Raw genomic sequence first — 13,505 nt, forward strand, 5'->3', positions numbered from 1 at the left:
GATCTCAGCAGATCGCCCCAACCCACACACATACAAACTGCAATGGTCAGGACCACAATGAGACGCAAGCACATGAGATCACCCACACAAACTGTGGGCACCCCTGTGCGTTCCCTGTATTCCGCCACCAGGTAGATGTTTTCATCCTGATGAAAATGATGAAGAAAAACAGAAAGATTTCCTTCTCCTCAAATGCCTCGTCACATGGCACTCTGGCCCAAGGGGGGAGTGGTGGGGGGCTGGGAAGAGCGGCGGCTACACGCAATTCCCGCGGTGCCTTCAGGGCCGAGGGCTTAGGCGTCCTGCCCGGTGCTCTCCTCAAGCAGCCGCAGGCCTGGCTGGTGGCCTCCCCTTTTATCTATGTGAGGACACGAAGCTTGAGAGAGTAAGGAGGTGGCCCCAGCCATCCCCCCCCCCACGTCTGCTCCCGCCACGCGCGGGGCTGTGCAAAGGAGTCTTGAGCGGCCCCCGGGCCCCTGTCCTCGGGAGCCCGCCGCCCAGCCACGGCGGCGACCAAATCGCGACAGCCGGCCTCAACTGAAACACTGCCACGTGCCCGGCGATGGGCGTCACACTTCACCCGTCGCATCTTATTTAATTTCCATCCACGCTATGAGGTACGCCCGTGTACCATCTCTGCTGTTGTCTAGGAAAGTGAGGCTAGGAGCTGCTGAGGGGTAGAACGAGAACCCCGTGGGTCCCAGTGAGCTGCCTACCAGCCGGCCACTCAGGGGCGACTGAGACCTGTGTGCGCTCTGCAAATCCCAGCAGTCCCTGACGCCTGCGGAGTGTGGCCCGTACCCCAGGCAGGCCCGGGGCGCCCAGGCCGCCGCTGACCTGGTTGCGTGACGGTGGGGTCTCGGGGGAACTCCGCCTGCGCTAACGTCACACTTTGCTGATGCACCCGCCTCCGGACACGTGGCCACCACGTCCCCCATTCCTGTCTCCCCGTCCAGACCCTACTCCTCCCGCCACTGTCGCGCGACCAGCGTTTACCAGCCTGTCTGCTTTCAGTAAATGGCACAAGGACTTCTGCCCAAGTAGCACAGTCTTGCCTGCACACCTGCTCCACATTTGCTGTGGCCCTCACCGCGTCCCTGCCAGAAAGTGTCGCAACAGAACCCGACAGCGTGGCTCCAGCCTCCAGCAGCAAACTTGAGGGGCAGGAGGTGCCAGGCCCACTGGATGACACCCTAGGACGGCTGAGTTGTGGGAACAAACCAATTTTAGTGATTGGGGGGCTTGGGCTGCACCTGCCCACAGACGGAGGTGAGGCCCGGGCAGCACCCTCGGCCCAGGGACACCCGTTGCCACCTCGGGCCTCTCACCGGGACGCAACCATCCCCCACCAGCTCCAGATGCTCCGTCTGCAGCTCCCATCGGTCCAGCCTTCACTCAGCAACCCGGCTGGCCCTTTAAAAGTAAAGCACAGGGGAATGCTATTTGCTCAGGACTTGTCAGTGGCTCTCTGCTGTCCTTGAGGCAAATCCCAGCTCAAACAGGCCTCCCCTTCCCGCCTCGCCCAGCCACACGTGCCTCAGCACCTCCAAGGCGCGTCCCTCAGTTGCTCAGGCTTCATTTCCCACTGCTGGGAGCAAATCACCACCCCAAACCATCAAGTTCTCCTCATGGATTCTGTGGGTCACCAATCTAGAACTGCAACAGCAGAGCAGGTTGGCCTCTGCACCCGATGTCTGGGGCTCACCCAGGGGGTGACCGAAGGGCCGAGGGGAGGCCATCTGGAAGGCTCTTTCCTCACCCAGCGTGGGCTGCCCGCTGGGACCTGCACCCCACGGCCTCTGTGTGGCGGCTCCAGTAACTGGGCCCCTCAGCTTGACTCAGGGCTCCGAGGGTGCGTCCTGGAGGACATGCACCTGGCCCGCAGTCAGGGGGCATCACAACACTGATCTCCTCTGACTACAAGCCAGTCGCCAGACCCCCGGGTTCAAGGGAAGAGGGCAGAGGCCCGACGGCTCAGTGGGGGGAGTGCTGCGGTCCCCTCGTCGTTCCTGGGAGATGATGGGGACACCTCTGAAAAAAGCGGGCCGGCACGGGGCCTTCACGCACCGTTCTCTCCACCCGGACCAGCCTCCGCCCGGCCTCACCACCTGCTGACCCTTGCTCATCGCTCAGGTTTCCAAGGCCACTCAGGCGGGGAGCGGCCAGGTCTCCCCGGCGCCCCTCCAGAGGCCCTTTCCGCAGCTCCGAGAGGGAAGCCAGCCCCCACCCGGGGTGGGGGGGCAGCTAGAGAGGGAAGCCATCGGCTAGCGGCCGCCCCACCTGTCCACCTGGGACCCGGGGGCAGCCTGGTGAGGGACCCCCAGGGCCGACGGACTCCCAGCCGTCCGCGTGCCGCTGCCTGCACAGCTGGGGGCGATCTGGCCCTCACCTGAGTCAGCGGGCAGCCCTGCGCCTTGCCTGGCAGGGCGCACCAGCGCTGCCAGGGCTGCGGGGGAGTGGGCGGGCCGGGAGCGGCGGGCCAGGCTGCCGGGCCAAGGAAGGAGGGGGCTCCCGGAGGCCGCCAAAGCCGGCTGGGGCGGGAGGGGCCGGGCCAGCTGGGGCCGGAGCGAGTGTGACATCACCGGGCGGCCCGCCTCTGTCTGGGGCTGAGGGGAGGCCCGGAGCCTTTCTGGGGCCTGGGGGATCCTCTTGCACTGGTGGGTGGAGAAAAGTGCCTGCAGCCAACCAGGGTCAGGCTGCACTCACAGTCTCGCGGCGGCGGCATGTAAAGGCTCCACAAAGGAGTGGGGAGTTCAAATGAGGCTGCTGCGGACGGCCTGAGGATGGACCCCGAGCCCTGAGTCCCAGACCCGCAGAGCATGGCCCTGAGGTAGCTGCCGGCCCCGCCGCCAGAGAAGGCAGGTCGCGAGCAGCCCGGCAGGACCCTGGCCAGCCTCCGCCCCGTCCCAGCCGGAGTCCTGCTGCGGAGGCAGGGCCAGCACAGAGGCCAGTGAGGCCCGGCGGCCTGCGACTCGGGGACCCCTCCCGGAGGCCATGGGCAGGCTGCCCTGCTGACGGCGGGCCGAGGTGAGCATGTGAGGAGCCGCCCGGGAGCCAGCAGGAGGGAAGAGGTAAGGGGCCGGCTCTGTGGCACCCAGGGACAGGCGGCAAGAGGCGGCAAGAGGCAGCAGCTGGCCCCGACCCCTCTGGCTGGGGGTGTGTGCAGCCTGCTCTCACGGGGAGCCAAACAGGGCGTCCCCCCAGGCAGGCCTGGGGACGCAGGCCGGGGTGCTGCTGTGTGGGTGTGAGACCCTGGGCCGGGGGTTGGGGGGCTTCGCCAGTCAGTCCCAGACTCCTCTTTCACACAAAGAGCCTTTGGGGGTGAAGGCAGAAGGCTGGTGGGCACGGCTCAGCAGCTGGGTGCAAGCTGGTGGGGGGCAGTGGACTCCGCCACAGGGGACGCCCCAGGCCCGGGGCGGCTGCCCTAAGCTCTGGGCCCCTGTGCACCCTGGGGAGTGACCGAGCGGAGGCAAAGGCTACAGCAGACGTGGTCCTGGCGGAGCCGAGCCCTGCTCAGAGCTCCCCGGAGCGCAGGAGCCTCAGCTGGGGGGTGGGCAGAGCGGCGAGGAGGGGGCCGGGGCCGGGACCCCGCCGCGTGACTCGGGGCGCAGCGCTGCCGGGCCTCCCACGGCTCCTGGGCCCGGCGCCCCAGGTCCCCAGCGGGCTGGGTCAGGCTGGGGAACAGGAGGACGCGGCTTCCCGGCCGGCCGGGGACGGTGCGGGCTCCCCACGCCCCGTCCCTTGAAAGCGCCCGGCACTAGATAACATTTCCAAGCAGAAATTCTTCCCTGATCCCTCCCTTCTCCTTCTGTGATATGTGTGTCACGGGTCAGCTATCGCCTGGGCTGTGGGCTCCCAGAGGCCAGTTCGGTTGCTCAGGAAAGGATCTCCTTTCACCGGCGCTGAGGACGGGCTGGGCGCCGCGTCCGAGGCTGGCCAGCGCTCCACGTGCACCCCCCAGACTGAGGCAGGGAGCGGGGTGCCGGCGAGTTAGGTTCAAACCCCGCCGCCCTCTGAGCCAAGCGTCCGGCGGGAGCCTCTGTTTCCCAGCCTGCGAAAGGGCCGCTAACGGCACTGGCGCTGGGCAAGTGCTGACCCGCTCTCGGACCTGGCCGGCTCCTGTCACGCGGCACTGGTACTCGCCACCACCCCGCAGGCGAGGAAACCGGGGCAGAGGCCGAGGGACGCGCCCCGGGCCGGCGGCGCGGCGCCGCTCCCCAAGAGCCCGGGCGGCCCCGGGGAAACCGCGGCCGTGAGCATCGTGCCGGCAGAGACGCGGCACAAGGACAGGTGCCAGCTGTCCGCCCTGGCACGACCTGAGCGGGCCGTGGGGAGCCCCACCAGTGCAGCCAACGCCGCGGCCGCCAGTGCCCCACGCTGGGGGTCCTCCCAGGAGCCGAGGGGACCGGATGTCCGGGCTGACCTGCAGCATGTCCCGGTCCTGGAGGTCCACACGAGTGAGCAGACACAGGGACCGGGGTGCCTCCGCCCAGCCTCGCAGTAGGGGCGCCCCGCGCCCCAAGGGCCAGCCAGAGTGTGTGTGGGGGGGAGCGACCCACTCCAGCACCTGCACCTCCACAGAGCCGCGCTCCAGCCCCCTCCCCTGCCTCCCCCCAGCCCCAGGACGCCGGCCACATCTGGGACACTGGGTCTCAGCCCAGGACAGGGGCTTCTTCCCCCGAGGCCTGAACCCCTGGGGTCTCCGCAGTCCTCGCCTCTGCAAAGCTGTGGTTGTACGTTAGCTTCTACAGCTCAAGGCTCCTGGGCCGTGGGGGCCGCAGGTTTGCTGGGTTCCCCGGGCATTCCCGAGGCGCTGACCAGCTTCACAGGCCTGGCTTACAGAAATGGCGGCCAGAGAGGGGACCTGGGCAGAGCCGCAGAGAGGCCTCCCCACCCCCTCCTGCACGCCGCCGGCTCCCGGGGCACCCACCATGCTCCCCTCGCCCCAGCCCCAGCCCAAGCGGCCAGGCTCTAGTTTGAGCGCCGCATTCTAGGTGAGGAAACCAAGCTCCAGAGAGGCCAAGGAACTTGCCCGAGTCCACACGGTGGTGACGGCGTGGGGTATGAGCCCCGTCGGTCCGGTTCTGAAGTGCATGTCTTTCTCCAGCTCGCTCAGCCACCCTTCCCTTTCCCCGACCCTGTCCCTGGACCCCTCCCACAGCCCCAGCCCCTCACCTGTTCGCCCCACCCCATCCAAAAGCCGGGTGCTGGCCTGGCCTGGGCATTCTCTGCTGCCCACGCCCCTCTGGCAGGACAGTGCCGCTGACCCCGCGACCAGCAGCCTGGCCGAGATGGCTGTGTGCGGCGGTGACTCGCTCACTGGGAGCGGCCCCACTAAGACCCGCACCCCGCACTCGGGGCTGTGTCCCCCGCTGGATTCTGGGCCCAGGGGAGCACTGGTCCACGAGCCCACAGTGCCACCCACATGCCTCCCCCAGGCCTCCCGGGACAGGCCTCAGGGTGCAGAGGCGCTCAGGGCCCGCGGCCCACACCGGCAACCTGAGGGTCTCGGGGCGGCGCTGGTAGTGAGGACGTTAGAACAGGCGGAAGAGCAGCAGTAGGCCCGGGGCAGGTGCATCCAGCCCTGGAGTCTGGAATCACAGCCCTTGGCCGGGCTCTGGCTCCTGCGCCCACAGCCGGTAGCGGGGGGTGGGGGGGGGCGGCCCCAGGACCAGTGGTCCACAGGCACACAGGCGTGGAGCGCTAAGAGGGTGCTGAGGCGGGAGGTGTTGGCTCCACTTTAAGAGGAGGAAACGGAGGCTCGGGGGTGCAGCGCCTCTCTCGAGGTCTCGCCACAAGCAAGGTGTCAGATCCGGGCCTGGGGTCACCCTAGCCCAGCCCCCTGGAAATCTCAAGGCTGGACCAAAACATCGCATAGTGTCTCTTTCTGTGATTTACATAGAAGGCCCCACACAGAAGGGCCATTCAGTCACTGGCAGCTTGGGGTTTGTGGGAACAGAGAGGTTACACCGGATCCCCATTCTGAGGTCACATCTTTAACAAAACCGTATTCCCTCACATCACACGTAAGCCCGAGACGTTACAACGTCCCGTGACGTGCACTCATCGGTTGAAAGGCACGTCCTGGCCACAGAAATGCTGACGGGCTGGGCGTGTGGGGGGGCAGGCCCTTTACAACCTAGCTGTGGTGTTAGGGTTATCCTCTGGTCAACCAGCAGTTCCAGGGCAGCCTCCGCCCCACCCCTGTGCCGAGGGGGCCTCATCCTGCAGAAGGACAGGCCGAGGCCACCTCGGCAGAGCCCGGCGGAGCCCTGAGGGATGCCTGAGGACCGCCCAGCTCTGGGAATGCCCGAAGTCCAGCCTGCGGGTCCCACTCCACGCTCCACCAGGGAAAGGCTGTATTTCCCGGTCACTGCTGCGCCTCAGCACCCGCACAGGGCCAGGCGGAGAAGGGTCTGGGGGAGGGTGAGTGAATGAAGTCTCAGCCCAGCGAGCCAGGACTTCCCAGGCCGCGCTCTGGTCAGGGCCTCTTCCCCTCCCGCCGTGTGAGCCCTGGACACCCGGAGGCACCCAGGCACCCACCAGGCCGCTCGCTGCCTCCCCTGAGGGCAGGGTCCTGGCTTGTTCCCGCTCTCTCGGGCCCCCAGCTCGGGGCCTTGCCCAGGAAAGACATTAGACGACGAACGAAATTCTGGAATCTCTGCTTAGTAGCCCAGAAGCCCTCCTGGGTGCTGGGTCCTCCCGGGGTCACCGGACCCTGGCTCAGCAGGTGAGCAGAGAGCCGGGGCAGGCACACACTGCTGGGCGGCTTCCAGAGCAGCAGCCCGGGGGCACGGGGAAGGGAAGCGGGGCATCAGGGCACGGGCCAGGCTGCTGGGCGGCGCGGCACGCACCGAGATGGGGCACGCCACGCCGGCGCTGCTTCCCAGCAGGACACTGAGGCACCCAGATGCGAGTTTTGGGAAGAGGCTGGAGCTCGGGCATGGACGGCGGGAGAGAGCAGCGAGGGCAGGGCAGGGCAGAGTGGTGGGAACCGGGCTCCGGAGGACACAGCCTGGCTCCAAGCTCGGCCTCACCACCGGGGACTCGGTGGCCTGGGCGGGCGACGCCATCCTCCCTCAGATTCCTGACCTGGGCTGTGGGGCCAGAAGATCCCCCACCGCACGCCGGCTGGATCAGCGCGCAGGCACCAAACGTTCCTGTCCCGCGCTCAAGGTCTGAGCCGGCCAGCAGGCCAAAGTGGCCCTGGTGCCCACCACCAGCCAGAAGAGCCTCCCTGGGGCGGCCTGTCCACCCAGTCCCGGACCTCTGTCTGTCCTCTGGGGCTCCCCTGCCCCAGGGTCCCCAAGCACACCAGGCGCTGCCGGAAATGCAGCAGCCAGCTCAGAAGCCGGCTCTGGAATGGCTGCTCGGCTCCGCGGGCTGAGGCTCCTGGCTCAGGGGGCTCAGTGCACGGGCTTTGGGGGAGCCTCAAAATGGTTGCCAGATAACGCACCATGAAAAAGAACAGCAGCATCTTGCTCCCCTGGGAAAGGCAGTCAGCTCCCCACCGTCTCACCACATCCCCTCTTGTCCTATGAGCTCACAGCCACAGCCGCCACCCCCAGGAACTCAGCCTTTCCCTGGAGCCACAACTCAACAGGAACACGGGGAGCCAGCCCCACCCTCCCAGCACATCTGCTTGCTCCTAGCCCACCGGCTTCTCTGGCTCCCGACGGCCCTCCCAGGCCTGACCCCCTCGAGGGCCGGCTGACAGGGACGGCTTTAGCAGTGGACGGCTGGGGGGTGAGGCCGAGGGCTCACTTAGGAGCCTCCGTCTTGGAGAGATGAGCTGGCAGGATCTGAAAACCGCTCCAGGCACCCTGGATGCCTACAGGGTCCTTGCTGGGGGATGATTCACAGCATCCTAGCCCGGGAGAGGATGGCAGTTGGAGATGGTTCTGCCCTCCCTGGCCTCCAGGCTGGGAGTGAGTCATCACGACGACGACCGTAAGCCAGTAGCTTCTGCAGGTTTTCTAAGGCATGGAAGCCACAGCTCATGCTTGGGGCTCTCCCCACTTGGATGATCAAGAAACTTGAACAGGCAACAGAACTGCCCCTTGCGCTGACCTGAGAGCCATTTCAACTTCCTCAGCTAGTAACTAAGATGTCATCTGCATCCTGGTACTAAACAGATAGGAGCCTTTGATTCACTCTGGTCAGAGAGACAATCTTGGTGAAAGGGAGGGCCTGGACCTTGCAGTTAGCCGAATTCCCATCCTGGCTTTGACTCCTAGGGAAACCCTAGGCTTTCAGGCCCCGGTTTCCTCTGCTGCAAAAGGCCTGTGTGTGGTATGATGGGTAAGGAGACCGTAGAAGGTGCTGTCTGATCAGATCAGAACATTTTGAGAGCAAGAGGAGCTGGTTTCTGCTACAGTAGAACTGGGGTGTAGGCCTGAGGGACAGGGCAAGAGAGGACTCACCAGAGACAGAGCGGGGAGCAGAACAGGGCGACTGACTGAAATACACTGCTGAGGGGAGCAGCAGGGAGACAGGAGAGGTCTGCTGCGCCCTGTGGGTCAGCTCCCAGGCCGGGGATGGAACTCAGGCCGCAGCGGTGCCAAGACAGACTTCACCCCTACGCCACCAGGGAGGCCCAGGGATTGTCATCAATATTGCGTAGGACAGCGGCCTCAGCTGGGGCCCTCAACACAAGGTCATGAGCACCTACGAGTACAGCTGGGCACAGAGCAAGTTCACAAACAGCTGTTGTTATCTACACTATGGTCAGTGGTCAGCTGGGCCTTCTGGGCCTTTTCTTTGGAATTTTCCTTTGTCTGTATCCCTCCCATATCCTGGATTACCCATGTTTTGGGTCCCACCCCACCGGCGTGCCAAACATCTCACTCAGCTTTGGTAGGAAAAGCTGTCCGTTCCGACGCTTGGGCTCGTCTCGTTTCTGTCCTGGTGTTTGTTTAACAACCCGATTTGTGCTCAGGTCCCTCCGGATCGCTCAGGCACAGATGGAGTCCCCAGCTTCCCAGAGCCCGGCCTTCAGGGGCGACCAGGCACCCCTGGGGCCAGGCGCCAGCCCAGACTCCCCCCTGCCTGCAGCGGCTCTGGCCCGGACTCCCCCAGCTTTCACCTGGGATGTGGGGCGGGGGCTGGTGGGGGCCGCGAGCTCTCCCGGCGCAGGGCGCAGCTGCTCTGGTGATGAGACGCCATCCCGAGAGCTGCATTTATTTGAGAGGTTTAGTGGGGGGAAGGCAGCACTGGAGGCCCCCCGAGCGCTCCTGTCCTCCTCTGCCCAGAAAAGGGGGTGTCTAGATGCCACTGACCCTGCAGCATCTTCCTAGACATTCAGCACCGCACAGTGTGGGGTCTGTCACCCCACAGAGGCCGGGCTTAAATTTCAAGTTTCCTTGCCTCCGCTGGGTATCGCGTGCCACTGTGCGCAGGGCACAGGGCGTTTGTAGGGATTATTTTTAGTATTTGAGTTTCCCATCCTAACCGACGGGGTGAGAACTCACACGAGTACCCCAAGCCAGCAGCTCCCGCCGCAGGGCGGGACAAGCTCCGTTTTAGGAAAATGAGGCTTTGCACACAGCGGCCCCTCGCCGGGCTGAGCGGGACGTGGGCACGGCGTGAGCCCACCCCAGGGACACAGGGGCCCCGGAGCCGGGAGGGCCCAAGCCCTGGGAGGCCACCTCCCAGCGGACAGCGGCCTCACGTGGCCCTGTCACGCCATCCCGTGCTGGGGAGGGAAGCCCGTCCATGATGGAAACTCCTCAGAACAATGTGGAAAAGCAATTTCAAGAATCGTTTTTATTTTCATTTCAAAGCCAAGGAAAATAGTTGGATTTGCTTTTCTTTGTTGGTCAAAGGAAGAAACTGAGGAGCATCGCTTTGATTGGAGCTGAGCTCTTTTCCAGGCCTAAGATGGCTGGAATGCTGGGGGGGCGGGGGTCCTCTTGGGATACAATTAGTTGAATAAATATCAAGCGAGCAAAAGCAAACAAACTCATTACTGCCCATTAAGAACTGCCAGTGAGGAGAGGGGCTGGAACTTTCAGAACAAGAACTGACTCGGAGGCGGAGGCAGTGCGCAGGCAGGGGCCGGTGGCAGGCCGGCCGGCCCAGCTGGTCAGCTCCTCTCACCGGCCAGTGCCCCAGAGAGCCCCTTAGCCCGTCTGGGTTTCGGGCCTCGCCTACAGACTAGGGGAGGAACGCTGGCCGGGCCCACGCGCTCAGCTGCAGCGGGCACGCAGCGGGGGCCCTGCTCCTTCCCTCCCTCTGTGGAGTCTACCCCACGTCGCTCCTGCTGAGCCCAGATCCCCACGGAGGTGTGGCGGTGAGGCGGAGTCAGGCACCCTCAAGGCGGGTCCCACTACCAGCAAGACCCCCTACTACTAACTCGCCCGCTGCCGACTCGGTGAGGGGCGGTGGGCCTGCGGCCCGCGCCAGTGCCACGGTCAAGCCGGGCCCACTTCCCAGTCAACCACCGGGAGAAAAGCTCTTCGGAGCCGGCGCAGCCTCGGGCTGGCTCCCCGCTGTGTGCCAGGGTGGGGAGTCTGGGACCCCGGCAGCCAGGGCCCAGCCTTGCCCGCAGGCTGCGTCAGGGCCGGGGTGAGGCTAGACAGACCTCCTCCGGTCCAGCCCCCCTCCGGGAGGTGGAATGAGATCCTGCTCTGTGTGTGTATGGGGGGGGGGATTCATGGGCTGTTCTCAGGGGCTCGGGAGGCGGCAAGGGCCCGTCTGCACGCCCAGGATGACAGGTCGGGCCGCTCACGGCTAGGCCCGCTTGTCGTCCTCAGCAAGCTGCCACCCCGTGGTTCCGCTCTAGTTTCAGAAGCAATTCTGTACCCCGTAGTTCGCGAGCAAGGGGGGGCCTCAGGATCCCTAAGCTAACCCAAGGGCCCAGAGCCTTCTCTAAGCTGTGAGCAGCCCCTGGAGAGGGACAGATCTAACAGCGCAGCCTGGCCCTGGGAGCTCTGGGGAGGTCTGGAGGGCAGCCCTTTCCTGGAGCCACGCTGCCTTCCTGGGCTCACCGGCCCCTTCCTGGTGAAAACGGAGGCTCTCGTGGGCCTCCGGCCAGCACGGAGAGGTATTTGGCACCGGCGGACACAGGTGAGCAGCCCCAAACAGGCAGCGCCTCCCGGCCCGCCCTAGCCGGGAGGGCGGCTCCTCCCCATTGTTCTGGGCCTGGGTGTGGCAGCTGGCACAAGATGGGCCAAAGTGCGTTGGAAACCAGGCAAACACAAACTCAGCTCCGTTTCCACTAACGTCACTGCAGCCCTCGCTTGCAACCCAAACCAGACCAGAGGTTCCCAACACCTTTCTCCGCCCGGGCCCAAAAGGCCTGAACTGAACGTGGGAACCAGGCCGGGCTTTCTCACTCAAGTGGAAGCAGATGGGCCTGGCCCTGGGGCGCACAGGGTCTGTCTGGCCCGTGCCATGCGGAGCCCCGACTCTGGCTGCTCACCAGAGAGCCCTAAAGCATCCTGGGAAGAGACACCTCCAGGCCCCGTGTCAGTTGCTGTTCCAGCATAAGCTAACATGAAATGAGAAAGCGGGCGTGCTAACACATTTCACTACTGGAAAACAGTTCAATAAGCGCATTGTGTAATCGCTGAGAGGTGGAAGGCTGGAGCACCACAGGCCAGGGCCGCTTCCTGGTCCCCACCTCCCAGCTGTGTGATCTTAAGCAAGTCCCTGAGGCTCAGTTTCCTCATCTGTAAAATCAGCACCCCAGAACCCGTCATGAAGAGACGCTGTGAGAATTCAATTGAGTAGAAAACACTTTGCAAAAGGTTTAGGGTGGGGGTCAGGTCCCTAGAGGGCGCTCAGCAGTGGGCTTTGCTTTGTGCTGTGATAAACGTGAGCAGTGGTCCCCCTCGGTGCAGCTCTCGGCCTCCCCCCCACCCCCCGCAGGCTCCTGCCAGGGCGCCCCGGCCTGCCCGCCACGTCGCTCTTCACGGCACGCACCCCTGCCCTGCAACTGTAGGGGCTGTCTCTGGGCACAGTCCACGAGTGTCCTGCGCCTACGTGCTCCAGGGCCTGCCCCGGGCACCGGAATGGTGCGACTGTCGCGGCCGGACAGACTACCCTGCCCCCCGAGCTTGCACCCACAGGGCAGAGGCCTTATTTGATGGTGATGGGGAATCTGGCAGGAGAGAGTGGTACGGTCAAAAGCCGAAATCAGCAGGGTCTGAGGTATTTCCAGGATACCGGTATTTTAATTCACTGATGAATTAGATGTGGAAGAAAGAGAGGGGTCAAGGGCGGCCTCCAGTCCGAGCGACTCGGAGACTGGGGCTGCCACTTACTAACGTGGGAAAACGGGGGCGACCAGGTTGGCTGGAGGTCTGGGGTAAGCAGGGATTTGCTCGGTGGGCGCTAGCCAGTAACCTGCGGGGCGGACGACGAGTCAATGAGGCTGCTGGACCTGAAATGGTGAGGCAGGAGGAGGTGGGGGGGGAGCAGGGGCGTCGGGAAAGAGCGAGGAGGGAGCGAGCGGCCGAGTGAGCAGCTGGCCGAGTGAACTGCAGGCTGGGGAGGCAAAGTGTGAATGAGGCCACTGGATCTGGGGGTGGCAGGGGGCATGGGGACCTGACCTCGTGTGAGGAGGGGCAGGGCGGGAAGGCCTCAAGGGAGTGGGCTCAAGACAGACAGGAAGGAAGGAGCTTTCTGGAAACATGGAGGGTAAGCACCTCTTCGGAGGGCTTTGCCAAGAGGGGCAACAGAAGCTGGAGACTGATGTGAGCTCAAAAGAGGCTCTCTCTGAGTTGAGAGAAATAACAGCATTGACTGCAGGAAAAATGTGGTCATGTGGGGGGTGGGGGATGCCGGGGCCGAGCCCTTGAGTAGGCGAGAGCCGGGATCTGCACATGTCCTTCCCCTCCCTCTTGGCCGGCCAACTCCCACTCATCACTCGAGGGTCAGCGTCAAGGTCACTTTCTCAGGGAAGCTTTTCTGACCCCCCCAAAAGAGGCCAGGTCCCCCTATGCCCTTTCACAGCAAGTGCTACTTCTGCCCCTGCCCCTGCACTTGGGGCTGTGCGAGAGGGCGTGGCCCCGTGAGGGCAGGCGTGCTCGGCTCTGCCCCCCGCGGCCAGCGTGACGCCCGGCACGCGGAGGTGTCCGGCGAGCCTCCGATAAAGGGGTGAGTGGCCCAGGAGCCTTCCCGAGGCAAAGCCAGAGGCGCAGGTCTGTTTTGTGCCCCCGCCTGGCTTAATCAGCTGGCAGCGACAGGGACCGAGCGGTGACTAGCCGTTGCAAATATTTGGGTCTCGAAAAGCTCAGTTGTTTGTTCCTGTTTGGGCTGTGTGGCTTGGCTAACATTCAGACCAAAACCACGTGACTGGACATATCCTCTCATTGACATTGTCCACTACAAACTGACCACATTCCAGACCGGGCCTAGCAATTCATTCATTCAACAAGTATCTGCCGAAAACTCACTTAGCGCAGCACCCCGGGGACGCAGGTCGGGGTCGGACGCGGCGCCTGCCGCGGGGAGCAGAGCCCGGCAGCGGGGAGCACGCAGCGCTGCCCGGCACGGCAAGC

General features: G+C 64.6%; 2 protein-coding genes across 2 annotated transcripts in view; one reads left to right on the forward strand and one right to left on the reverse strand.

The window, feature by feature from the left end:
- The window catches only part of RALGPS1 (Ral GEF with PH domain and SH3 binding motif 1), a 188,019-nt gene that overhangs the window by 69,267 nt on the left and 105,247 nt on the right, over nt 1-13,505 (reverse strand). The gene's annotated exons all lie outside the window — the stretch shown is intronic.
- ANGPTL2 (angiopoietin-like 2) overlaps nt 6,859-13,505 on the forward strand; it is a 23,772-nt gene continuing 17,125 nt past the window's right edge. The window contains exon 1 of the mRNA XM_004677318.2: nt 6,859-7,176. Coding sequence (XP_004677375.2) covers nt 6,859-7,176 — 318 coding nt within the window. The remainder of the gene's footprint in view (nt 7,177-13,505) is intronic.

The sequence above is a fragment of the Condylura cristata genome, unplaced genomic scaffold (genome assembly GCF_000260355.1).
Source record: "Condylura cristata isolate star-nosed mole 26May11 unplaced genomic scaffold, ConCri1.0 scaffold00006, whole genome shotgun sequence".
Lineage (NCBI taxonomy): Eukaryota > Metazoa > Chordata > Mammalia > Eulipotyphla > Talpidae > Condylura > Condylura cristata.